At 36.9% G+C, this 25279-nt stretch overlaps 1 protein-coding gene across 5 annotated transcripts in view; it reads right to left on the reverse strand.

Moving 5' to 3' along the window:
* Positions 1 to 25279, reverse strand: part of KCNT2 (potassium sodium-activated channel subfamily T member 2) — a 115250-nt gene that overhangs the window by 39644 nt on the left and 50327 nt on the right. For all 5 annotated transcript variants that reach the window (XM_064427909.1, XM_064427907.1, XM_064427911.1 and 2 more), the window contains exons 10-14: positions 12635 to 12815; positions 10402 to 10566; positions 8754 to 8890; positions 6880 to 6943; positions 2132 to 2240 (exon numbers count right to left, since the gene is read on the reverse strand). In XM_064427909.1, coding sequence (XP_064283979.1) covers positions 2132 to 2240; positions 6880 to 6943; positions 8754 to 8890; positions 10402 to 10566; positions 12635 to 12815 — 656 coding nt within the window. The remainder of the gene's footprint in view (positions 1 to 2131; positions 2241 to 6879; positions 6944 to 8753; positions 8891 to 10401; positions 10567 to 12634; positions 12816 to 25279) is intronic.

Here is a 25279-nt window from a genome sequence, read left to right on the forward strand (position 1 = left end):
ACCTGACTTTCTGGCAGGTCATATGAGCCTGGCCAAGATGCCTCCATTCTCTTGCTTTCAGGACAAAAATAAGCTCCCATTCTCTCATTAAAGACAGGAAAGATATTTAAATCTTGTTCCCATCTTACAGGATGAGAATACATTATGACAATTACTTTTCCTATATACTGCTCCCTACTCCTATAGGAACGTGCAGTCAGTGTCTGAATTTCAGGACTGCCTCATGCAATCTAGGAGGACTGGTCAACCTAAAATAAGCTGCTGAGAAACTGGGCTTCTAGTGCCTTATACATTTTTAATGTAGTTAAAAGTTAAACTTTATTTAGGAGGACTATTTGGTTGTATTTCTTCTAAATTCAAAAACTTCATTTTTGACAGCTGTAGTGTCTAAACCTGTGTGTAATGAAAAAAAAAAAAAAAAAAAAAGAAGAAGAAATCCTATTACTGACTATTTCAGGTTTATAAAAATGCCCAGTATTGTTTTGGGAAACCTCTAGAAGAAAAGAGTCATTTTTTTCAAGGAATATCAGATTTAAAAGAAGCTTTTACATTATGGCAGTAATAAAGCAGCCCTGAATCATAATAGGAAAAGCACTTAGAAAAATGTTCCAGATGGTTGTGACAAATTTCACTCGTAAACACTCTGGACAGGTCTGTAGTCTGCAGCCCCCACTGGGTACATGTTTCAGGATGATGAAGTGTTGGGTGACACTAATACCAAAGGGGGATCCTCTCAGGAAAATGTATGCCAACAAATACTGTTGTCATGGTTCCAGTGGTGATGCTGAAGTTCCGCTGAAGGAAATTTTACCAAAAGAGGTTTTCTGGGTTATTTGGTTGTTGTGTTTTGGCTTTTTTTTTTAATATGGTCCAAATTCTGTAACACTTCAAACAGACATGAAAAATTGCCTCTGTTTTCAAAGTCTGGTCATATATAAGCTCCTACAGAGACAAGCCATTAGGAATAATGAAACCCTCTTAAAAGCATAATTTGGAACAACAAATTAACACAGTTACTGATAAAGGAAAGCAGCCATGGCTAAGGGAGCAGGGATTATGTTTGTGCTGGCTGGTTTAAAGGGGGAGATGAAAAAGCACCATCATTCTCATCACAGCATGAGCCTTATTCCCTTCTGTGCCATCTCATGGCTTGAGATTACACTTTTATAACTTCAGAGCTGCTACTGATGGGGCTTTTTCTTCTTTCTAACCCAGTGGTAAATTCCGTAGCTTTTGAAATTACAGCTTTTAACTGTTGCTCTGGAGCCGTTCTGCTGGAATTTACTTTTTCATCACATTCTGGGATGATGGAGGAGACTAATATTTTTCCATAGAGTTGTTTTTATTTTTGCATGAATCAGCAATCTTTCCTTCCTTGGAATATCATTCACAAAAATAGAATTTTCAAAATTGCAGTTGAAAAGGAAAGCTCCTCTTCTGCTTCAAAGCTATTTCTCCAAAAGTATTTGTGTGTTTTTGCACATGAGCATTTGTACATCTATGTACTTACATATGTGACTGTTTGGATATAGACAGAAAGAAAAACATATAATGCAGAGAAATAGTTTGTCAAATAAAAGATGGTAATCTCATCTTACAGGAGTAAAATTACTTAACATCATTTTGCATTTTACGCCATGGTTTATGCATTTTACTGGATACCGAATTAAATTAAATGTCTGTTTCCAAAATATTTGCAAGTAATTAAAATAATGTTTTCCATACCACTTGGTAAAAAACAGTCCAATGAGAAGATTTTTCCCTCAATCATTTGTTGGACTAAATGTGAATAGATCTTCTTATACAGCCCTTAGTAACTATGTTTTAGTACACAGAAATTAATTACAGCCATGGGTACAGTAAGCTGGAGGCTTACCTGGATCTGGAATAAAGGAGTAGTTATACATCAAATAATCATACTCTCTATATTATACAGCATAAAATTATTAATTATCAAAAGTGCTTGTAAGTAAGTCTTTACCATGGCTAGGATGTGTATTATTTTACAAAACTGCACATTTAATCCATTTCTAAGTAGTAAATATGCCCAGGGATTCTCACTTTGTTGTGTTCATGAAACAAACTGTCAAACACTAACAAGTGCTTCAAATGACAGCAATCTTCTACTTACCTGCAAACTTGATGTGGAATTTATTCTCAGGCTTCAGTATCTGAACATATAAAGGACAATTTGGAGCAAAGTCTTTAACTGCCCATGCTCTTAAAATGGTTTGGTGATCCTAGAAGTAAGAGTACAAGGGAGTGCCAATGAAATAAAAATAACCAGATTAGAAAAGGAATCTATTATCAGACTTGCTCCATTGAAGAAAACTCATTTTAAGCCATGTGGCACCAGCTGGTATGGATGTTTATGTGCAAGTTATATAATTACTATTACTTATTAATTTCCAGCAATCTTCCACTAATATGGAACTATTTGAACCTCTCCTTTCTTTCTGCAAACACTAATGATTGTGTTATTTGGAAAGGGGTAGCATTTGGATATGGAATGATTGTGTGAAAACTTAAGATGGCAGTGATTAGTCATGTCTAATTAATCAAGAATTATGTAGCATAGATGTCCTCCCAAAGAGACTCATAATTAAATTAGCATTAAATGATGACATCAGAAATGAGAGTTTAAAATTGTGGGTAGTTCTAAAAATACCAGTTTAATTAAAAGCAGATCTGAATTTTTGTGGAACTAAAACATTTGCACAACTGATGTGAGGATTTAGCCAGTTATTAACCAAAGATTCCAAGAGATTTTTCAGACTGTTAGTTTTTATTCTTGTTACCACATGGCAAGAATGAGTTAACTGCAGGGTGAATACTGCTATCCATAAAAGTCATCTATGTGATAATTCATTCATATTTTGAATTTTGTGACATAAGACTAATTCCAGTGTATCATCCATCGGTTTTTATTTATTTCAAAACAAAAAGAAACATTTCAGAGCAGTATCTAGGAAGCCATTCCTGGATTGAAATGCCTTGCCTAGTCATGAAATTGGTGGTATTTAAAGATAAAATATAAAGAATGATTCATTATGTTTGCAGCATCAGCAGTAAGAAAAGGTTTCAGACTTGTGAACACAACGGAAAATCTCTGCCTGGAACAGAGTGTAATTGACATTTTCAAACCATAATATTTTATTATCAATTGAGATGTTAGCAGGTTTTTCTACTAGAAAAACTAAAATGGAGTCATAAGAGGATGGCAAAATATCTTATTTCACATTTTTCTTATTAGTAGCTTTATAGATTTAGGATTGCTCTGCCCAGTCAGGAGATTTAAGACCATGGGTGTAACCTGCTGTAGGTTTTCCTTGTATGCAGCCACTTTTTTTTTTTTTTTTTTTTTACTTTTCTATAACATATGGCATGTTACCCTCCTCAGGATTTTGTTTGTGTGTGCTGTTGGGTTTTTTTCTGTTTTTCTTAAGGTAATGACACACCAACACAGCTCAGAAGCAGCAAATGACTGGGTAATATTCTAGATGGCTGTCACACAGCTATGTTACATGCCTAGAAATATAGTTATCTCTGTGTTAGATATTTTCTTGGATTTTTTAATTAATTTTTTTTAAAGCCTGGTTTTATCAGAATGTGCAATGATTGTTAAATATAAGAATGAAGATTTCATCATAAAACCATTCAAATTTCACTATTTTGTTAAAAACTCAAACAAACCTAGACCTATAGATCAACTCAGTGGGTATGCACTGTTAATCTAATAACCTTGCATTATTGTTTCTTTTTTTCTCCTTCCACTTGGTATATCCATGTGTTTATGTACAAAAGCTGCTTATTTGGTTCCCAAGTTTTTTGCTCAGTTATTCTCCCAAATTCCAGACTGAGGAAGCACTCCAGGGGAGAGAAAGAAAAATACAGGTAGGCACCTTAAGTGATTTCTTAGATTCAGTCAGTATTGTGGCTCTCTGTTTTAAAATACAGCAATTTCTATGCTATATTGCAGTCACTTTAAAAAACATTCATCTTTCTCCCAATATATAGCATGTATGTACACACAACAAACAGAGGTAACTGAAACAAAATTATGCTTCTGTTCTCATTATTAAATATTTGTGTCTTTGGAAGATGAGTGAAAAAATATATTCTCTTCTATGTGAGCTTCACACAAGGAACTGCAGTCAGTGATCAAAAATTACCAGAGATACAAATGGTGATTAATATAGAGGTGATATTTAAGTTCATGTATGAAAAGCTCAAATTTTAAAGTAGGTGTATTTAAATCATAAGAACTCAAGGAAATGCATTTAATGTCTATATTAAAGTAGTTCTGTTCATTGAATCTCTTTTTTGCCACAAGTAACTTGATAAATTAGTTATATCCTGCTATGTTTACATCCATATTGTGATGCCATTAAGCCATTGTAATTTAGATTGCCAGTACAGCAGAGTCACACAATTTAATTAATGAAAGGGGGAAAAATGGTGCAAGCTTGAATTGGACTGTATCTGAATTTTCAGAAAGCCTCAGAACAAAGCTGTCAGCAACAGCAAAAGTGTTGTCACCAGAAGTTACTAACTAACAAAACAGCAAGCAACGAACAGCCAGGGGTATCCACGGCAAATGAGTAAATCCTCTGCTTGAGCATTGTAGCTGGGGGGATAAAAACCCTCACAAGCTTCAAAAAATCACTTGACTAACAACAGCTCTTCTGGTCAGGAATCTCCTCCTTTTATTTTGACAGCTGTCATGCACAGGAGAGGATCCAAGGCTCTTTTAGCAGTTTGTCAGCGTCTCAACAACAGCAGGGTGGAAAACCAGTGGTACTTATAAAGATTGTTACTGGGATGACAGCTGAACTTCCTTCAGCCCTGTGACAAACAAACCTTCTGTAAACTAACATGTGGCTGGAGCAGTGTAAGAAATACAAGAAATCTCATTTCACAGCCCTAGGGGGCAGTAAGACAAAATAGTTTTTTAAAAATGTAAGAACTTCCTACTTGCAGAATAAATAATTGCATTCCCTGTGAAAAGGCAATGTGACAGCAAAAGAGAGAACAAGGCAGAGAGGTGACATCTTGTTTCAAGGCTTCAGATCCCACTGACCCTGAGATGTCATTGTGGCCCAGGGGAAGAGACCAGGAGAGAGTCTTTGGTGAGAGGTGCCTGTTTGTGTGCTCCAGGTACAAAGAGAAATGAGATTTGTAGTGGCAGCTGAAGTGTGCCAGGTACCATTCTGATGTTTCCTGAGGGCAGAAACGAAGAGCTGCAGTGGGCCATGGCTCCAGAGCCAAACCACAATGGATGGGAGCTCTGGGAGCTCCATGCAGAGCCCACTGCCTGCCCTGCAGCACAGTCCAGCAGAGCTCAAAATTGTCTTTTCTTTGCATAAATTCTGAAGCAGTTATGAGCAGAGATAAACAGCTGACTGGTGGTGTTGCTGTCCTTAATGCTGCATAAAGCCTCTCAATGCAGTGTAAATCACACACTGATTTTATGGGATTTCTCATTTGTAACCACTGTGCAACTCTCAAGTACATTATGTGAAATGAGATGTAGCTGATTTATTCTAAATTATGAAATTGTGGCTGATTTAGATAAGACAGTAGGGCTATTTTGGAATTGTTCAGTTTCCTAGAAGTTACAGGTATTTTTCCAGGTATTTGCAAGAACTCTTGCTTGTTCTTAATTTTAAATACCTCAGACACTCTGTCATTTCCAAGAAGTAGTTCTGCCTTGCTTGACTACTCTGAGATTACTTACTGCCAGTTCAGTGGATTTCACTGCTGTATTTTCAGGAGTCTATTGCTGATGAATCACATTCAAAGTCCTTAGGTAGGTAAGTTTAAATGTTATAGCAGGAGCACAGGTTTGTGTCTCAGGGAACTCAGTGAATTTCTGCAAGGGATGGGTCCAGAACAGGATCTTTAGCTAAGATCTTTTAACTAAGTTCTGATGGCAGATGAAGTAGTAAGTGATAGAGATTAAGCAATGCTACAGATATCATGCAAAGCTCTCATTTCCCATTTTTTACTATATCTCTTTTCAACATTTAGAAAAATAATTGCCATTTCTTACAATGTAGCACCAAAACAGTATTTTTAATTGAGATTACGTAAAACATAATTACTGAATTATAAATACTGGTTTCTGTCTTGTTAGCCAATTTATAAGCATCTTCAGGGATATTCAGACTCAGGATGAAACTGCACCCCTTTGCAGTTCAGGACTGAACTGAATGAGGCAAGACTGCAATAATTTATTGTAGTGCACATAGTGAAAAATTTCAAGTAATGTTCATAAATCCATCCTCAGTGGAATTTTTTTCTGGACATCTGTGATCAGTAGATAATTTCATTAGCTGGAAGAGTTCTAGTTCATACACTTTTATTCTTTTAGCACAGATGCACTGCACAGAAGTTTGTATTAACAGTGTTCCTTTGTGAACAGTAACTTACCTGACTGCAAATAACTAGCAGCATGGGCAAACCCATGGAAACTTATTTAAAGAATCTAGCAGTTTTTCAGTTTTAAAAATGGCCAATATGAAAAATGGTCACATAGTCTCATATATACTGGTTACTTGTATTAGTCACAAATTTATTTATTAAGTTGAATTCAGGCTTTACTTCATTAGTTCTGAATATACCAGTCAGTTGATACCTGTCTCTTTTCTGATTTAATAAATACAACTGATTAAATTGAATATCTAGAGCAGTCCAGGTACTTTGAATACTGACAGAGTAGCATTTTTGGAAGTGATTAATGCCCAGTTATAAATGTATCTACATATCTACCATGAGAGTACTTTTATGTTATTCTGCCCTTGTTGCATATAAAAGGGCTGAGAAGGAGTAAGGACAGTAAAAGCTGTCCATCCTCTCATTTCTCCCTTCCCAACTTACAGCTGCTGTCCTGTCCACCTCACAGCGACTGCTCAGGATGAAACAGGCTTCAGCATTGTCCATCCTGGAAGAGAGGAGACAGACCTGTCACAGCCCAAGCAGGTACCCACTGAACTCGTGTCTCACAGTCACAGTCTTGCACACAGAAACAGAACACAAAGTTGAGTCTGTTCTCATTTCTTACCCTGGTGACAGTAAAAGCTGTGCCAAAGTAGTAAAAGCAGAGTAGCCTCAAACTTAATTTGCAAAGTATTTATCTGCCACGAGTATGAAGGTGAATAAACAGCACCAGTCTGCCTGGTGCAATATGCACAAGTTATTACTGGTGAATGAACAAGAGGGGACAGGTAATAGCCTTGTCTTGCCTAGTGAGAGCAGAACGTTGGGTGCATGCACAAGAATAATGTGTTTGGGATAAATAACAGACATTTCTGTGTATATATGCTTAAATGAACTATTCCAGTTCATGGTGCCTTTGATTAGAAGAAATCATGGGAGCTCTATGAAATTTCAGCCAAGCATAGGAGTAGTACTGGGAAGACAGGGTCTTCATCAAAGTTATAGGAAAGAAAATTCAGTAAAATTAGATGAGATTTTTTTGCCAAAATGCAGTTTTTTGTTAACTGGCTATTCACTACTGATGCAGTCACCCAGCTGCTGGTATTCCTTTACTTTTTGGTGTTACCTTTATAATGTTATTTTGACTTTGGTTCACATATAATATATGGATACATTTTGATAATAAGACTCTTCTTGATTATTTTGTTGTTGTTGGTAAACATTACTTTATTTATTAGAGGAATTTTATCATGTGCCTTGTTAGCTCCTCAGTACATTATGTTCTCATTAAAAAGAAATACACCAAACATCTTGGGTACTGAGTTATATTTCATATCCAATGTTCTATTAAATTCCCACTATGCTTCTTCCCTCAGGAGAGGTTGAAAATTATTCTGTGACAGGTACATTCAATTACATGTTCTGCAGGAAAAAGCACAGTTCCACAGCTGACTACCTCCAGGTTATTATAAGTGAAATTCAAGATTATATTTAGGGAACAGCCTAATTTTAATTCTTGTAATGTGTAGAACAAATGTCAGCTAAATCCACATCAGAATTCCTTCTTGAAATCAGCAAGAAAGGAAAAAGAGAAAAAAAAGAAAGAAGCATCTCTCCAAAAGAAAATTTCTAATCCTGAACAAAGCTTTCTTGTCTTGTCAAATTTTAAATACTGTTTTTTCAGTGGCAGAAGTCTGAGAAGGTAATACTGCTCATGAAGCTTCTCACAGATGAGATTCTTGGAAGTAACTCCCCTCAGGTAAAGAATGACACAAATAGCCAGACAGGTAATGGCTTAATTTTAGTTATCTACAACACAGAGCAATGCAGATGAATTAAAACAGTTATTTGCTAAGAACCACCTTTCTCTCACTTTGGAGAGTTTAAAGAGATGACCCTTCTGCATGAATTTCACTGTGAATTCCTTTGCAGCTCAACTGATTGAGCACTGGGGGGAGGTATGTGTGAGGAACTCTGCTTGACTGATCTGTTTTGATAAATGTCATTCACTATTAATTGGCAGAGAGCATCTCTTAGAAGTGGTGGAAGTATGTGGTAAGAAGAGGGCCCTGAAAAGTTCAGGTATGCATAGCAGAACAGCTGCTTAATGTTACCAGGCTTGACTTCAAAAAACAAAGCTGTACATTGGGTTCAAAATTTCAGATATTAAGAAAAACAAGTTCTATCAAAGAGCTTTGCTTCGCCTTCTAAATAAACATGGCTTTCTTTCTAGTACAGCTTTTGTTGCTTGTTAAACTTATTTATCAAACAAGTATGAATGAAAAAGTAAAAAAGAATGGTCAATATTTGCCTACTTAGCTCTCAATAGGTCTTGATCTTTTAGGGCTGAGCCTTGCAGGTAGATAACTCTTTGGGACCACATTGGGATTTGTAACACCCTTCGGACTTGAGCATCCATCTCCGTAGGACACAAAATGACCACATAATAGTCCTGTCAAAATAGAAAAAAAAGGGGAAATAGTCATGGTTAATGCTGCTGGAGAATGAGTCAACAGTGACTTGAGATGTCAAAAATGTCTCAGATAAGACGCTGACAAGCAGAATTTATTTCCTCAAAATTTCTCCTTCACATTAATGGGCCAACCCAAACTGCTTCCTGTGCTACTTGGAAAAGCAAGGATGGTTTGAAGGATCTGTAAGTGCACAAATGAAAAGGAGATATAAATGGAACATGGGAGAGGAGAGTGAGAGCTTAGGCCAGGCTGGTCATAGAAATCTTGCTTTCTGCAATACAGAGATCTCTGCAGAAAGCAAAATGGCTTTGGATGCAGTGCACCATCTGTATCCTTCAGCTTCTGTGTGCACAGAATCATTAAGGCTGGAAAAGATCTCCAAGATCATTGAGTCCAACTCAATTTCAGCTGTGAAGGGAATCTATATGAGCCCTTTTAAGTTACCTGTGTAGTATTAGGGCTTTTGTTCTTTGTTTCCAGTGTATCACAGAGCCTGACTCGTTCTTCAGCTTAGTTAACAAAATGTTGTGTTGTGTTTCAATTTGTGTTTGTAGCTATAAAGAACTGGATTTCTTTGTGCAATTGCTTATGCCTCTTACTAGCTAATTGTTTTGGGGAATATTTTGGATTTGGGATTTGGCAAATTGCTGCTCAGCCATTTGAGGGTTGTATTTGTGTGATTCTTGCAGTAGTTAATGAAGCATGATACCACAGGTAACTTAGTAAAAGACATAGAGAAGGTTTACTAAAAGGGAGAGTCTGTAGCAAAGGCAATGATAATAAATCCAAATTGATATCTCATGGAAATAAGTTTCTAGATGTTGCATAAGCCATATGACAAGTTTGCATTACCTAGGGAATATGTGTACACTAACAAAATCTGTGTATTCTGTCAACGTCTTTGTCCTTTATTTCCTAATTTCCACAATTCCAAGAGGATCTGATCTCTGCTAGCCTGTACAATGTGCTCTAGGACAACCCTGCCTGAGCAGGGAGGCTGGACCAGATGATCCGCAGTGGCACCTTTCAACCTGACCCATTCTGTGACTCCTAACACTGGCAAAAAACAAAGAAAAATGTGAAAACCAAAGGATGTTTTTAATTGTGAGGATTTTTTGATCCAGTCCCAAAAAATGGGGAAAATAAATTGAGTAGCTTTCATTTATTTTCTGTTTTAGGGTAGAATCTAAGGAATTTGCATGGAAATACCTGTTCTAAAAAGACTAGCACAATTCAACAATACACTAATTCTACCTATTTAGTCTTTTCCCCTCAATGCCTCAATTTAAAATGCATCCAAAAATGTATCTCAGCTTCTTACTACAGGTATAGCTTCCCAATTCAACTGTCTATTCCCAAAATCAGTTTTACCACTTAAGAATAATTTCAGAAAGGTTTCTTAAAAGAAAAAAAAAACAATAACAACCAAACAGTATTTTGAGTGGTTTTTTGAGGGGTTTTTTAGGGTTTATTTTTCCATTCTCAGTACCTGCAGTCTGGGGTGGGCATAGAATTCATTTAAGAAATCCATGAGTAAGTCAATCTTCAGAGAGCTCACACACAGCACAACGTGTTTTTCTGTCTGAGCTCTGTATCTGCTGTAGTTTCCTCCAGACTTTTGCCTCTCCATCCACAAATATGCCAGCTGTTCAAACTGCAAGAGATGCTGATTGTCAGTGGAAAAGAGACCAGTAGGTGAGGGCTACAACTCTAGAATAACTTGGCAATGTTGAATTGTTCATCTCACCCCCCTATGACAAGCTGCCCTTAGCCCCAATATCTTTTTCTTTGTAAAATGTTCTCTAATAAGGTAATCACAAACTACAGCAATAGTGCCAGAATCTAACACACACAAACAGTGGTGAAAATTCATTAAAATACCATGGGAGTACACTAAATCACAGGAGTTTAGAAAAGACAGAATGAAAGCTGGTACCTTTTTCCTTTAAGTATTTTATGCCTCTGAGCTCTCTTTTTCTCGTATTGTGACATAATTGCTTCCCTCATACGAAAGGTTAAGTTTTCACAAACATACTGTGAATATACTTGGAAAGAGGCACCATTTTCTCTTAGTTTGGGCAGTAAATATTCCCAGAGATTTTATAATGATCTGAAGGTGATGTTCTGTAAACTCTCTTATCTGCCTTATAATTTTTAATGCAATATATTTAAAATTATAATAAATACACAGCAGCTGCTAATACAGAAATTTTGCCTTTGTCAGGTGAACAATACATGCAGGTATGAGAATGCTGTAACAGCCTGTAAAGAAACATACAAATACCAGTTCAAAGACTCTTGTAAGTAACACATGCTTAATACTGAGATCAATTTAACTGTATGGCTGTGTGATAGCATCTTTTTCTCCTCCACATTCCACGGATGGAGAGGCTGAATCGTGAATAATAACTGATTTCATTTCTTTGCAGGGCTCAGGAGAGAATGCCTCCCACTCCATTATGTGTATGAAAAGTATATGAAGCCCCATTATCACTACAAAGGTATAAAATAAAGTAGCTAATAATAGGTAAATTTATGTGAAATTCCAGTAGATTCTAGGTTATTTACTGCTCCTGTGGAGCTCTTGGGCCTGAAGTATGTATCAGAACCACCTTAAGAATGAAATTTCTGTGTCCTAGAAAATTCCAAATTTCATAAACCGAGAACATTTTAGTTTTCAATGAAATATATATTTTACTAATTTTTCACTGAGTGAGAATATAATTGTGTTGGTGCATATGGCTATGAATACATACATTCAATATTTAATTAGAGTGTTAAATAACTTCAAGAAAATTAATGCTGAAAGCTTGAGCTTCCACCCTCCCAGGGCTTGTGTGCTGTCTGCCCACACTGAGCTTTAGTTCTCTGCCAAAGAACCAGAGACTGCAAACTATGGCTGTGTGAGAAACTTTGGAGCTTCATGGTCTAGCAGGTCTACTGTAAGCTTTGATAAAAATGCAGAGTCTCCCCACATCCTCTTTTGCTGGCACAAGGGCTGCTCACCAGGTGTGGAACAGTGAACATCCTGGCAGGGTTTCCCATGTAACCTCGGGGTTTCTGCCATCCAGCCTCACCTAATGAGCTGGAAAATGCTTCGTACAAATTTAATAAAGCTGACTGAGTCCTTGAAATACTTGGATTTTCATAAATTGCTCTTTCCCTGTTGAAACTGTTAGAAGTCCTAAACTTAGGCAGGCATGAAAAATTCCTAACTGTGCTGCTGGCTCTGTGTGCATGTGTTCCATACACAGCTGTGAACCCAATTTGCTTGAGTTGCAGATTTAATGAGATTTTTTTCAAGTTAGCACTGAGCTGTAAGAGTAAGAGAGGAAGTGGAGAGAACCAAGATTAGAAACAGGGAGAGCCTGCAGAGGAAAAGCTGTACTCATAAAGAAAGTGCTGGCTACTGTTGTGGGGTTTTTTGTAATTGCTCCATTAATAACAAACCTATATCTCAGGATAAAGGAAGGACTCTGTGGTACATGACTGGCACAGAAAACTTCTATCAGCACTTGAAAACTGTTATCAGTGCCCTGTTTTTTAGCATAAATCTAGAGTATAGGAGAACATGCAGGAAAAAGAGAAAAAAAACAGTAGGAGAGATGGTTCTTTTTTTCTGACATTTTCTGTGCAATAATAATAGTAACAATAAATTATTTCAGTAATTGTTCCTTTGTTTCAAAAACAATTTTAAAGAGAAAAAAAAAATCCACATTTACCTGTATGGGCAACACCACAAGAGCAACACAGATCATAATGACAACAAGCAGCTTTGAAGGCCATATCTTGGGTGTAACATCCCCAAAGCCCACAGTAGAAAATGTCACTATGCAGAAATAAAGGGAGTCAAAGAGAGTCAACCTGTTTCCTGCTCGTTCCAGATGCTGAATTCCACAAATACTACGTAGAAAAGAATGAATAAAGACATGAAAAATAAAAACTGTTCAAGCTTGATGATATATGTGCAGAGAACTATTTTCAGAATTCATAAATTGCTTAGTAAAGACATTTTTTTAAAGAAAAGTAAAAATTAGTATCAAACCAGAAGATATTGTTACAACTTTCAAGTGTTATTTGTAATAAAAGAAACACATTTTTGATTATTCTAATATGACAGGCACAACTGTTGCTAGGTTTTGCTTAGTGGCTCTTGTGAAGGAGAGGTGGTATATAGAACATCATGGATTGATGCAATTCCTTTCTAAACCAGAACAAAACAGATGGTATAGAGCTGCCACCATTCAACATTTTTTATAGATATGTTTCAACTTTTTCAGGGAGGTTTGCTGCCGTGGCCAAGAAAAGTGCACATACAGCTTTCTGTAAATCTGTCTCTCTTTATGTTGGTCTCTGGCCCTTTCTGTGGCAAAGCTCCTGATGTGAACCAGTTAGGAGAGCACATGCTGCATATTGGGAGGGTTCTGTTGGTACAAATGGGTACTGACTGTCTGCAATGAAGTGAATGTGAGAATGCAGACTACTGAATTATCAGAGGAAAGAGCATCCAGGGTCAGCCTTCAGGTAGGAAGTGGGAGGTGGCAATTGGTGAGATTCTGCTCACTGAAAGTACAGAGCAGAAATACGGGGCTGGGCTGGGTCTGTAATACAGAGCAAGTGAGTTCACCCCTTCCAGTCACACATTCCTGAGATGAAGTAAACAGCAGCCCAAGTTAACTGGGAATTACTTTTCTTGGAATCAGCATGATACACTTTTGGTTTTGAGAAGCTGTAACAGAATCCCTCCACAGGTCATCCTGCTATTTCAAACATTGCAGATTTCAAAAATATTTCACTTTGTAAATATGTATCATGGCAAAGGGCTTCCCAAGCTTAAAATATGATCTTCTCTGATACAGTGGAATTACTTAGTTCAATTCAGGCTTTTAAATTATATGCACCTATGTAAAAAAAAAAAACCCAAAAACCAATGTGTGAACCACCCTGAATAGCACTTTTTCCCCTTGGAGCTAGCAGGATGATTTCTCCTCAGAGAATTAGATAATTGTTAAATCATATCATATTCCTCAGTTATTATTCTAGAACATACTAAATATTATTTCTTCATGTATGGTATCCAGATGGTAAGAGCCCCTCATTAATATCTGCCATGGGAAGACCTTTGCATCACCAGGGAGACCCTGTGTTTATAACAGTGTTAGCAGTTGTTCTTCTTTTCTCTGTTCTGTTCTCCAAATATAATTTAGCTGTGGGCAGTGGCATTTCCAGAACATATGGATCAAATTCCCTGTTTCCTTTTCACAGTTCTAGCATTTGTAGTTTTCACACATCTCAAAATGTTCTAAAAAGGGTGGGCTTTTTTCCCTGTTGTTTGCCTAAGTTTCATACTTCAGTCAGAACTGATATTTATATTCCTATCCAGTTCATCCCACATTTTTTCACTGGAGTTGTAATCCAGCTCTTCCATTATTTCACTATGTTCACAGTTTTGCTGGGGGTTTTTTTTGGGTTTTTTTTAGTAAAAGGATAATTATATTTTTGTCCCTGAAAATACTAACAGAAGGACTGTAAGTAATTATGCTAATGAAGCTTTCTTTTGGTCTCAGACAAGGAAGTTTCTCAGCTAAAGCCTTTTCTAGTTTTAATATGAAATAATGAAGTATATTGTAAAGGCACTGAAGCATGGAAAAAGGAGCTATTTTAATATCAATATTCACCTAAGTTACATGTAGTTTCAAAAGCAGAATGGAGATGGATTTTTAATTATTTGTTTTTATTATTCCTATTCACCTGTGTGCATTTTCTTCTCTCTAGTTGCCTTTTGTGGCTATAGCCCAGAAACACACAACCTTCACTTCAGGAATTAAGCTCATAAGGGCCAGGACAGCAGCAGTTACACTGAGCCAGGGATATGGTTCCCCTCCAACAGGTCTATTACACCACTGCCCTCAGCAGATTAAACATCTGCAGATGGGGTTGCATTGAACCATAATGAATAATTGTTGTTGTTGTTACTATTGAGATTTCCATAGCCAGCCCACCCAATCATACTTTAGCAGAATTGAAATAAAGTAATAAACCATGAACCATTTCAGCTTTTTCTAAGTGAACAACAGAAATTTCATTGAATTTATTGAGACCGAGATTTCATTTGATCAGCTCTACCCCCTTACAGTTCTATGTATTCCTATTCCTTCAAAATAATGTGTCTGATCCAAAATGTGGATTCAAGATGTTTCTCGTTGAACTTAGTGGGCATGAGCCAGAGCTTCCCACATTTCGTTAACAATATTAAAGTCAGCAAAACAAGGGAGCTGCTTCTTGGCTGAAGAAAAATTCAGCTCTTTTAACAACTTGTTGATCAAATTTATTTCTTTCCTCAAAATTATTTGCACCTCATTTGCAGTTCTACCAAACTGTAATTGAAGCTCTCACCCTACATACAAGGGAATGATAAATCCAAAATCAGGTTACCAAGTCTGGGTGTTTTGGTGCTCTGCTGTTTGTCTTTATTGGAGCCAGAGAGCACCAACCTGCAGAAAAAGCTGATTTTCAAAGAGACAGCTTTAAGGGAGTCTAATTAAAAATTAAAATATTACCTCTGTGACTACTCTCCCAAGAATATTACACTTTCAGCTCACCAACTATGCCTTTAGAGAAATGTTACTCAGCATTGATCGCACATTCCCATCTGTCTGGGAATTACCTGGTTACACTGCAGAGAGAGTGCAGTGGAACATCAGTGGATGCCCAAGAAGCCAAGTTCACATGGATTAGTTATTCCATTCCCCACAACTCATTGACATCTTTTAATACATCCCAATTCCTAGATAAATAGTAGTATCAGCTTTCTTTTTCAGAAATGAAGTGTTAATCGTTACTTTCTGCATAAATTCTGTATGTCAAAATACACTTATTTCTTATGTTTCCTGACATAATGAAATGTGCAGTAATTCAGGCTTCATATTTTGTCTGGTTTGATATTTTTGCTGATATTTTTACCTCCTTGTTTGCTTCCTCTTCCTCTTTCATCTCCTGAAGCTAAGTAATTTATTTAGTCATCCTTGGATAAACAAAATTATTTCAAGCAGGAAAGGAATGTACAGTAAAGGCAATGCTAACACCTACTTGTTTTTGTGGAGAGAATAAACCACTGTAATAATCAGTACACAGAGAGTCCCTAGTTAAACATAAGTCCAATTCAGCACTTTCTATGCCAATTATAGGACCCCTGTGAATTCAGGAAGGTTGTCTTTTCACAATGGATCTAAGGGAGGCACTCACAACAAAAGAAAATTGCTTCAATGCAGAGGAGATTTAGTTTTTCTAAAAACCCCCCAGAAAGCCAAACTAAGTGTCTGCTGAAGCAAAAGTAGTATCAGAAAATGTATTACAAACATCCAGAGGACAGAAGTATCTTTCCAAATACTCTGCTAACCACTGCACTTGAAAAACAAAAAGTAAAGAGAATAACATGTAATCTCTGAAGATTGGTAATGTTTATTTTGGGTACTATTTGAACTTTTGGGAGTTCAATCTTTGTTTTACTGGAAGCTTTCTTTCTAGTTCCAGGAATCTTTGTTTGCTTGAGTATCTTATGTGCCAAAACTAACTCCTGTTTGTAAATAAGCTGTCTCAACATGCACTACAGAGATAAATACTGCAGAGTAAAGTAATCCCTGAGACAGTTTTTTATCATGCTGCAGAAGCGCGTCACAGAAATGGATGTAACAAGAACCAAGTGGATAGTATTTTGCAAATACTGTACATTGACTGTCCTTATTTATAACCAATTATTTTGAGTCTATTTGATATCAATTTATATTTTCATTTGTCAGTGTTGACAAATTAACTGATTTCTAGATTTTCACTTCTAGAGAAAATTATTGTTTACACATACAGCTTCTTGAGGTCTAAAATAATGCACCAGAGGCTGAGCCAAAACTCAGAGCTGCTTCTGTGTGCTGAGGATTGGGCAGCAATTGCCAGCACTTTTCTTTGGACCTGTACCTTTCAGCTCCACCTTGTGTAATTACTTTGCCATGTTTGCAGCAGCTGGCTGAAGGGACTAGCTAATGAATGTGTTGAAATCAACAAGGATTCTTTTTATCAGATTCAGTGTGATCCTGTGGCAAAGGCTCAGTGCTTCTGTACTACAGAAGCTCCATCTGAACTAACAAGAGTAGCAATCCTGCTTAAGCAAATGTCCTCAGTAGTATCTCACGTCTAAAACTCTGAACAATTTCCTCATATCCTACCAGAGAATTGTGATGCTAAAAAAATTAGAAATTAAACCCTCATTATTTGATTGTCCTATACTGCCAATTGTTGTTAATGTTATTTTAACAATTTATGAGCCTACTGTCACAGATTTTTTCTTTCTTCTTTATGAGAAAAATTGGAATGAGCTATCAGTCAACAAAATTGTTGAAAGACCACTAACTCTAGCAAATACTCATGGGTAAAGTACAAATACAGTGAAATACTGAAGAAAAGGACCATGTTGAATTTCCAGGAAATACAGACAAGCATTTGAGACATATTTTACCACAGTAGTGACTGTATTTGCTTAAGGAAACTTCCTCAATCTCTACACCAATATAAAATGTACCTATAGAACATTTCATTCTTCAGTCTCACTCTAGAAGATGTAATATCTCATAAAAGTCTTATAAATTTATAGAGGTCTTGCTTAAAATTGGCAAAAGGTGCTCACTGTTTGCCAAAGTTGTTAATATTAAGCTGGTGCCAGTCTTAAATCCTTGAAAAGAAAATGGTGTTGGGACTAATGCTGTATTTGGAGAATGCCCTGCTTTTTACAGAGGAAAACAGTTTTTCATACTAGAAATTGTCTCTGTGGGGTGTTCAGTCTTCTCTAGAACATCATGTAGAGCTAGATGCAGCTTTGTCCCATATTTTAAAATTAGACATTATGGAACAGCAATTCTCAGTGTGGAGATTTAGTATCCATATGATCATTAGACATGTAATTTTCACAAACTCCAGGTTGAATACTAATACAACTGGAGTGACATTACAGTGCATTTCTTTTTCATTCCCTGTATCAGATGCATATGGAAATACTGGCTGTTGACTTCTGAGTGACAATACATGCAGAATGAGGTCTTGGTAATCACCCTACCTGTGACCTCAAAACCTGATGCTTTCTGACAGAAACCCTTACTCTTGTGTAAATCATTATTTACACAAGAGCATTATTTCATTAAGAGGCAGACAAAAAGAACCAGGGATATGCAGAAAATGCAGCAAGTAAAAGAGTGAAGCAACAATTACAAAATACTCTGACCAATAATAAAATGTTAATCCCATCCAAAAGCCCTGAAGATAAGGTTTTAACTTGCTAAAAAACAGATGCTTCAATTTTTTCAAGCCTTGTGCCTCTTCTCAGGTCTTTTCTAAAATCAGTGGGTTTTTTCTAATTTATTTTCTAAAAGCAAGTTTCCGTAAACAACATAGGAATAAACAAAATAGGGAAAAAAACCCCACTAGTTTAAGAATATGTACAATTTTCATAAAGTTAAAGACGTACAATCTTCATTTGGTACAATATATCAAGTAAAATATATCAAATTTAAGCATTACAATGAGAAGTTGCTATGTACACCTTTCATTCCACATAAAAGGCTTTAAAGCTGTAGGAATTACTGTATCTCAGGACATTGCATACAAGACAGTGAAAGAAATTAGGGAGAACTGCTGACTGGAAAGATGAAAGTTGTCATGCTACCTTTAAAGTAAATGGGTAGAGAAATTCCCTTGCTGTTCTTAGTTGGCAACACCTGATCTAACAAATGCAGTAGATCAGTTGCAAGGTGTTCTCTGACAGGACAGAACAGACACTGGACATTGTGGTTTCTTAATATTAATGGACAGAAGTTGTAACAATCTGACATTTTTGCAACTCTAATGTCACTTCTTCATCTAACAGTTCAACATAAATCTTTCTGGTTTTCCAGATATGTTTTTTTCAGAGACCAGCATTTATTTTCATACAATGCTGTCCTTTTTTTTTTTTTTTTTTTTTTCAGAATCACAATAGGGAAGGGGAATACTTGGATTAATTCAGCAGGCTTTGAATCAAACTTTTCAGCTCTGTGGAACTTGGAACACAAGCTGAGGTAAGGGCGATGAATTTACTATCACTACACAACAATGCCACCATGTCAGAAATTAATTCAGACTTTCTCTTCAGAGGGAAAGGTCATTTTTGTTTGTATTCCAATTTTATCTTTATCCCAAATGATGATGTTTGATGATATGATGATTATTACTTACCCATGGTGTCCTTTATAAGCATTTTCCTTCCCCAAAGATCAGAATATGCAGCTAATGGTTGCAAAAGCTCAACTTATAAAAATAAACTCTCCCCCTAGGAACTCATGTGACTTCCAGCAACTGCAGAACATCTTGTTAAGCAGAATGGGGTATTATGAAATGACCAAGTGTATACAAATATTTGTTGAATCTGAGTGAGAACCTTTCTACTCCTGCTGCTGCCTTCAGTGGGGTAAGAAGTGGAGCTGCAATTAAGGAGCTCTGGTCACTGAGACTGCACAAGCAGGGTCCCTCTGTGGGCAGCCTTCAGCTCAGTGTGTTTCCACAGGCAGGTCTGTCCACACTTCAGCCTCTAAGGTCAAAGGAGCACCTGTATTTGTGTGTGCTTGCAGTCGGCCCCAGAGCTTTGATTGTAAACAAAGTAAATTTTGGCAGCCCAGCTTCTGTGTGTCAACATTGTGGCACCCAAGAGCCTGCTGGAGCCTGAGGTTCTGTTCTGCTCACACAAGGAGTCAGGAACTACTCAGGAAACATAATCGTGTAGTCACTACTTAACCACCAGATACTCCTCACCTGCAGAGTGCTACAGAATTAGGTGACTTTCTATACCTATCCTTCCTTGGGAAGAAAAATTAAGTAATCCATTTATAATATTCAAAAAATTATATGTGTTGTGCTGGAAAATTCAAATGCAAACCTCTAATTTAATACACCCGATATGTTATGCTTTAGAACATCATGTTTAATGTTTCTTGCAATAGTTTTGAAACACTCTTATGGTGTAACAGTTGTTATGCAAACCACCCACACTCCCTCAATCAAACTGAACTAACAATTGAAAGATTCATTATCTGAGTATTTGTTAAATGTGCATAAGAAAAAGCTAACCCAGCATGTGGAATATTCTGTTAGCTACTGACAGAAACCTTTTGTTAATTTTCAACCTAACTCAAGTCATGGCATATTTTAATGACAAGTGGATTTAAGTTTATTGTTAAGTCAAAATTCTCTCTTTACCAGATTTTACATTTTCATTTGATTTTCAAGGATATTCATGGATCATTCTTACACTGACATCCATTTTTACATCTCCTTGACAGCCTTTCATCTGTCTGCACTTTGACTGCAACTTTTTGCTGCTCTCATTGCTGCTCTTGAAACAACTGCTTCAGGACAAGCCTAATTACCTTACTCCAGCTGCAACATTTTATAGTTGCTAGCACCATAAACAAAAAAGAATTTATTAGAAAATAACAGGTAAGTAATATTCAGGAAGAATGGACTTTCTTGCAGTGCTTACCCTGCTGTGAAACTCAAACCAGTAACAAATACAGGCTGGAGTGGTCCTAAACTAACAAGTGACTCAAATCCCCTTTAACCACAGCCATGAGGCATGCAGCCCTTTGGAAAGCGCACAAGTGGTATTTTCCTTTCCAGCCTAAATTTCCAGAGACTTTGGGTAATGGGAAACTTGTCCTTCCTTCTGGAAACTGTAAATATAGAGTGTTTAAGATAAAAGGCTGTAGTCAGATCACATGAGGACAGTGGTGTACATTTCTTGCATTTCAAGATGCCCTGTGAAGACACTGACTTGCTTATGGTCTTTGTTTTCATGGTGAGTGTTTCCCTTCAATATTTTGGCTGTTACATGCACAAATTTGGCATCATTTAAGCTTCTTTCATATGCCTAGGTGTTCTAAGTGTTGGTACCTCTGTCAGTGAGGTCACATGTACAGGAAAGAACAAAGGCCACCAGTTACTGTCAGACCTGTAACCTCCCTGTCAACATTAGAAATAGAAAATCTAGCCAATAATTACAGAGAGAGCTCTGCAGCTTGCCAGCAACATTTACTGGATCTGGGCTACAAAAGTAAACCCTCTGCATGTGTGTTTAGTTTGCCATCAATGTAGCTGCTAGATTCCACGACAGTCTCAAGGCAAAGACAGTTCAAGCAGGCAGTGAGATAAATGGAAGCATTTGCTGTGCTGCTGCTTTGCAAGGGGAGTGTCCACACAGCTGGTCAGAGGGGTGGCTGTATGGGCAGACCCAAGGAAAGTGCACTGATATATCCAGTCTGTCCATTTAAATACTGTATGCAGATTCCTGATGAGCAGAAAGTTCACTGCAGAGTGCAAGATACACAGGAGTGTATGGAAACTGCAATGTGACCTAAAATATAGTTTGGGGTTTTTTTTAAATACTCATATGGTATGATTTGGCTCTTTTATTTCCTAACAAATTGCTATTAAAAAAACAGGAGCACACATGAAAATATGTGCCACATAAGTAAATTTTCCTTGTTTGTGTTCCTTCTGGAAAGGTATTTTTACTTCAGAGTCACCTCCTTGTTGACCTACAGTCTTAGCTAGAGACAACCCTTTGGACAGTGACCAAGGAAACAACTGGCCTGTGAAAAAGATGTAATTAAGCACCAGACTTAATGCTTAGGTTTGCTGAAACATCAGAAAGGGGGGAAGTGTTAAATAGAGGTTGTGTAATGGGGTGAAAATTATAGGAGATAATCTGTGAGGAGATAAAAGCAATATATTTTATCATGCATTACAGGGCAGACTCCTCTATGGTTTGAGTTTCTGCTTGGAAACCCAGCAATTCTTTTAGCCTTGAGCCAGAGGGTTTGTACACCTTGAACTCTCTGTGTATTGTTCAGTTTGATCAGCAAGCTCTGGGATTTCACCGTCATCATTTTCCTCCTGCTCCTCACCACTGTTAACACTGGCTTCCATTGAAATCTGGTGATTTCAATGAAATGTTTTAGTTGAGTGAAAAATCCTGAACTTACAACAAAGAGTTTTATGGACGTCAGAGAAATTTTCTTTGGGACACCTGTTTTGACATTGTGCTTGCTTGAAGAAAAATTTCCAACTCTAATAATTCTTTGACTGAAATTCAAATGGAGCTATACATATTACTCTTTTAAAAAATCATTGAAATCCAAAACCTCACAAGACTCTTGGAATGTGAGGTTTAATTGTTTAACAAACAATAGCATGTTTAGGAAGCAAAATACTGTACATGATTAATACTCATCATCTAAACCAAGGGCATGGGGGTGTCATAATGGTCCAAAAAAAAAGTAGACACGTGAGTGAGAAGGGGAACTTCATCCAGCAGCCAGGAAATTAATGATTGATTAATTAATGGGATTAATGATCACAACACCAGAGAGATGAAGGCAAGGAGGAAGAAGGAGGTAGATCACTGTGCCTACTAGGACTGACAGCATATTGTATAATCTCTTATGTTTTGTCTGGCATGTTTTCCCCTTGATTGCTTAGCCCATGGAGAATATTCCGTAAGATTTTATTCTTACTACACACACACACACTACAACTTGTAAAATTAGACTTTCACTCTGAATATTCAAGAGGAAGCATTTCATATTTGCCTTAAAGTTGGCTGAATATTTTGTGCATTTTTTTTCTTTTATAGTTTTAGAATATTAGTGAAGTGAACAAAAAGAGATCAAGTGAAGGAGTACAGTTAAAACATGACCCGCAGTCTTTCTTTTTGCCACAGAGAGAGGTAAAACAGAAGTAAACTTCTTTACTGAGAGGGTGTTTGGGCACTGCAACAGGCTCCCCTAGGAAGTGGTCCTGGCACCAAGCCTGTCAGAGTTCAAGAACCATCTGGACAAAGCTTTTAGTCATATGATTTAGTTTTAGGTAAACCTGTAGGAGCCGGGAGTTAGACTTGATGATGGGCTCCTTCCAACTTGAAATATTCAGTGATTTATCCAATTTTAGTAAATGCAAGTACATGCCCATATGTAGCTGTGCCCTCTCATCAGTAACTTTATTTTTAACTTCTTTGCATAAGATATTTGCATTTACTTGTTTTTCCTCTGCTCATCTCTGATGAAAAGAAACTTGCAAAACATAGGACTGTGTTTAAACCAAAAAGCAGATTAAGTGCTCATTCTCAGCAGTTGACTAAGGCTTGTCATGTATGAAAGCCAAAGGTAATAATTACCTAAAACATAAAAAAAAAAGTAACTGAAATGGAATGCCACAAAGAGTTAAGTTCTGAACAAAGCCTGCTGTTCCAGCAGACTGCAATGTATTGGGTACCTTTAAACAGACCTGTTTCTGGAGTGATCCCCTACCCTTTCAGCAGGAGGGAATGCCCTGCTTGCTCTGTAGGGTCATCCCAGTGTTCTGTGCCCAGAGGAACTGACAATCACATTTCACGCCTGTTGTTACATTTGCAGCCTACAAAGTCAACCCATGGCTCAGTTTTTACTAATGAACACTGATTACTTTTAGTTCCTTATCGCTGAGACTCAGGCACTTCCACTCTAATACACACTTCTATATGGCAGAAATGCCCAACATCCAGAAATGTGAAAAAATACAGCTGTGTTTGTGCAAGAATGGGGGCATATGTTCAGCTTTTGGGATATAGCTGAGTTCCTTTATAAGTACAGTTAGCTATTATACTGAGATTGAGATAACACAACTAATTTACTATGTTTAACTTTTTTTTAGGTTTTAATTGCTAGTGGAAGTACAGAACTCACTAATCAGAGTGCTGTTTATTTGGATTATACCCTAAAGAGTCTATACCTACAAACTACTGTTTTATGTGCATTTATCACCCAAGTGTGACATTCTATGGCTGACTGTACCTCTGCTCTTCACCTTGAAAAACATCTGTCTAAACATTATAGTAATTTCTAATGGTACACCAACTATATAGAAGGGGTTTTTTAAAAATGCATTTTAGATGTGATTGTTTCCTTTTAAAAAGCATTTTAAGTGCATGAAAATCCTTCTTTTTAGATGATCTCAACCTGATCTTTGCCAAAGCCTCTGAGATGTGCTGTCAACATGCCAAAAAGTTATGCTTAATACAGACACAGAGTGAGTGAATAGTTCCTGGAGGCTGGTGTCCAGTTCTGTTTGTATGGCCAAAGGTACATCAAACAACTTTTTTAACTCTTCACTTTCTGATTTGAGAAATATGAACCTTGCTAAACCTCACACACTTAAAACATAGTTGGAATGTGAAACAGACAACAAAAGTGAACAAAGCACTGAAGAGTTATGCTGGTCCCAAATCACCATAATGCCCACTGGAGAACCAGAATAACTGATGGCATCTGATAACACAGTCACATGTGTTAGCACAAACCACTACAAACACCAAATCTTTGTGAAGTAAAATAAATAGTTTGTCAGCCTAATAAATCAGTCAATGAAAGATATATTTATTTTTTTAAGGCTGCATGCTAATGACAACTTCATTTTTGAGCCAGGAATTGTGAGTGATGATGGTTTGATGCCAGCTACTGAATGGTGAAGTATTTACCATGAACATTCTCAACATAGTTACTCACCGTTGTTACACTTGGCATTCTATTTGCTACTGTCTAAAATGATAGAATATTTTCAAAGACAGCATGTGAGTATCAGGTTTTTCTTTTTACTGCATTTAAAAATGAACCTTATGAAATGTAATGCCTTCCTGTAAGGAAAGAGGTGGAAGACTGAGGGTTTTAACACTTATTTTATATATCAAATTGACCCTTTAAGGGGAACTTCACCTGTTTTTATTTAAGTCTTCCCAAAACCAAACCAGAACCTAAGGTTTATTTTGCCAGTATGATCATACAGTATTTCACATCCTGCAGACTCTGGTTATGCTCCAGATCAACTTTCACTCCAGCATTTTATTTTCCAGAAGTTATTCTTGTCACCCTTTTTCTGAAGGTAACAAACATCTTTTGCATGTGTAACATTTACATTTTCACACAAGGGATCTATTTGCAAGCTTGTGTGTTTATAAACCATGGAAAGCTTACTAGAAAACCGACATGCTAATAATCTGCATGCCTGCTCAGCTCACCTCCCTGGCTCCCTATGTCAAGTCCTTTCATCTGACTGCATTTTTCCTGTGAATCTTTGTCAGGTGTTGATAATTTTGAAGACATGCACATCTCAAATGCATACTGCACATATTAAAATACAGTAATTGTTTGGGTTTTTTAAATGGAATAAGCATTCTGTTTTTCTTTGTTATTCCTTATTTATCCTTGCTCTTTGGACAATCACTTCTAGATTTTCTCCAAACCCCTTTTTATGACACAGAA

This window comes from Passer domesticus, chromosome 7 (genome assembly GCF_036417665.1).
Source record: "Passer domesticus isolate bPasDom1 chromosome 7, bPasDom1.hap1, whole genome shotgun sequence".
NCBI lineage: Eukaryota > Metazoa > Chordata > Aves > Passeriformes > Passeridae > Passer > Passer domesticus.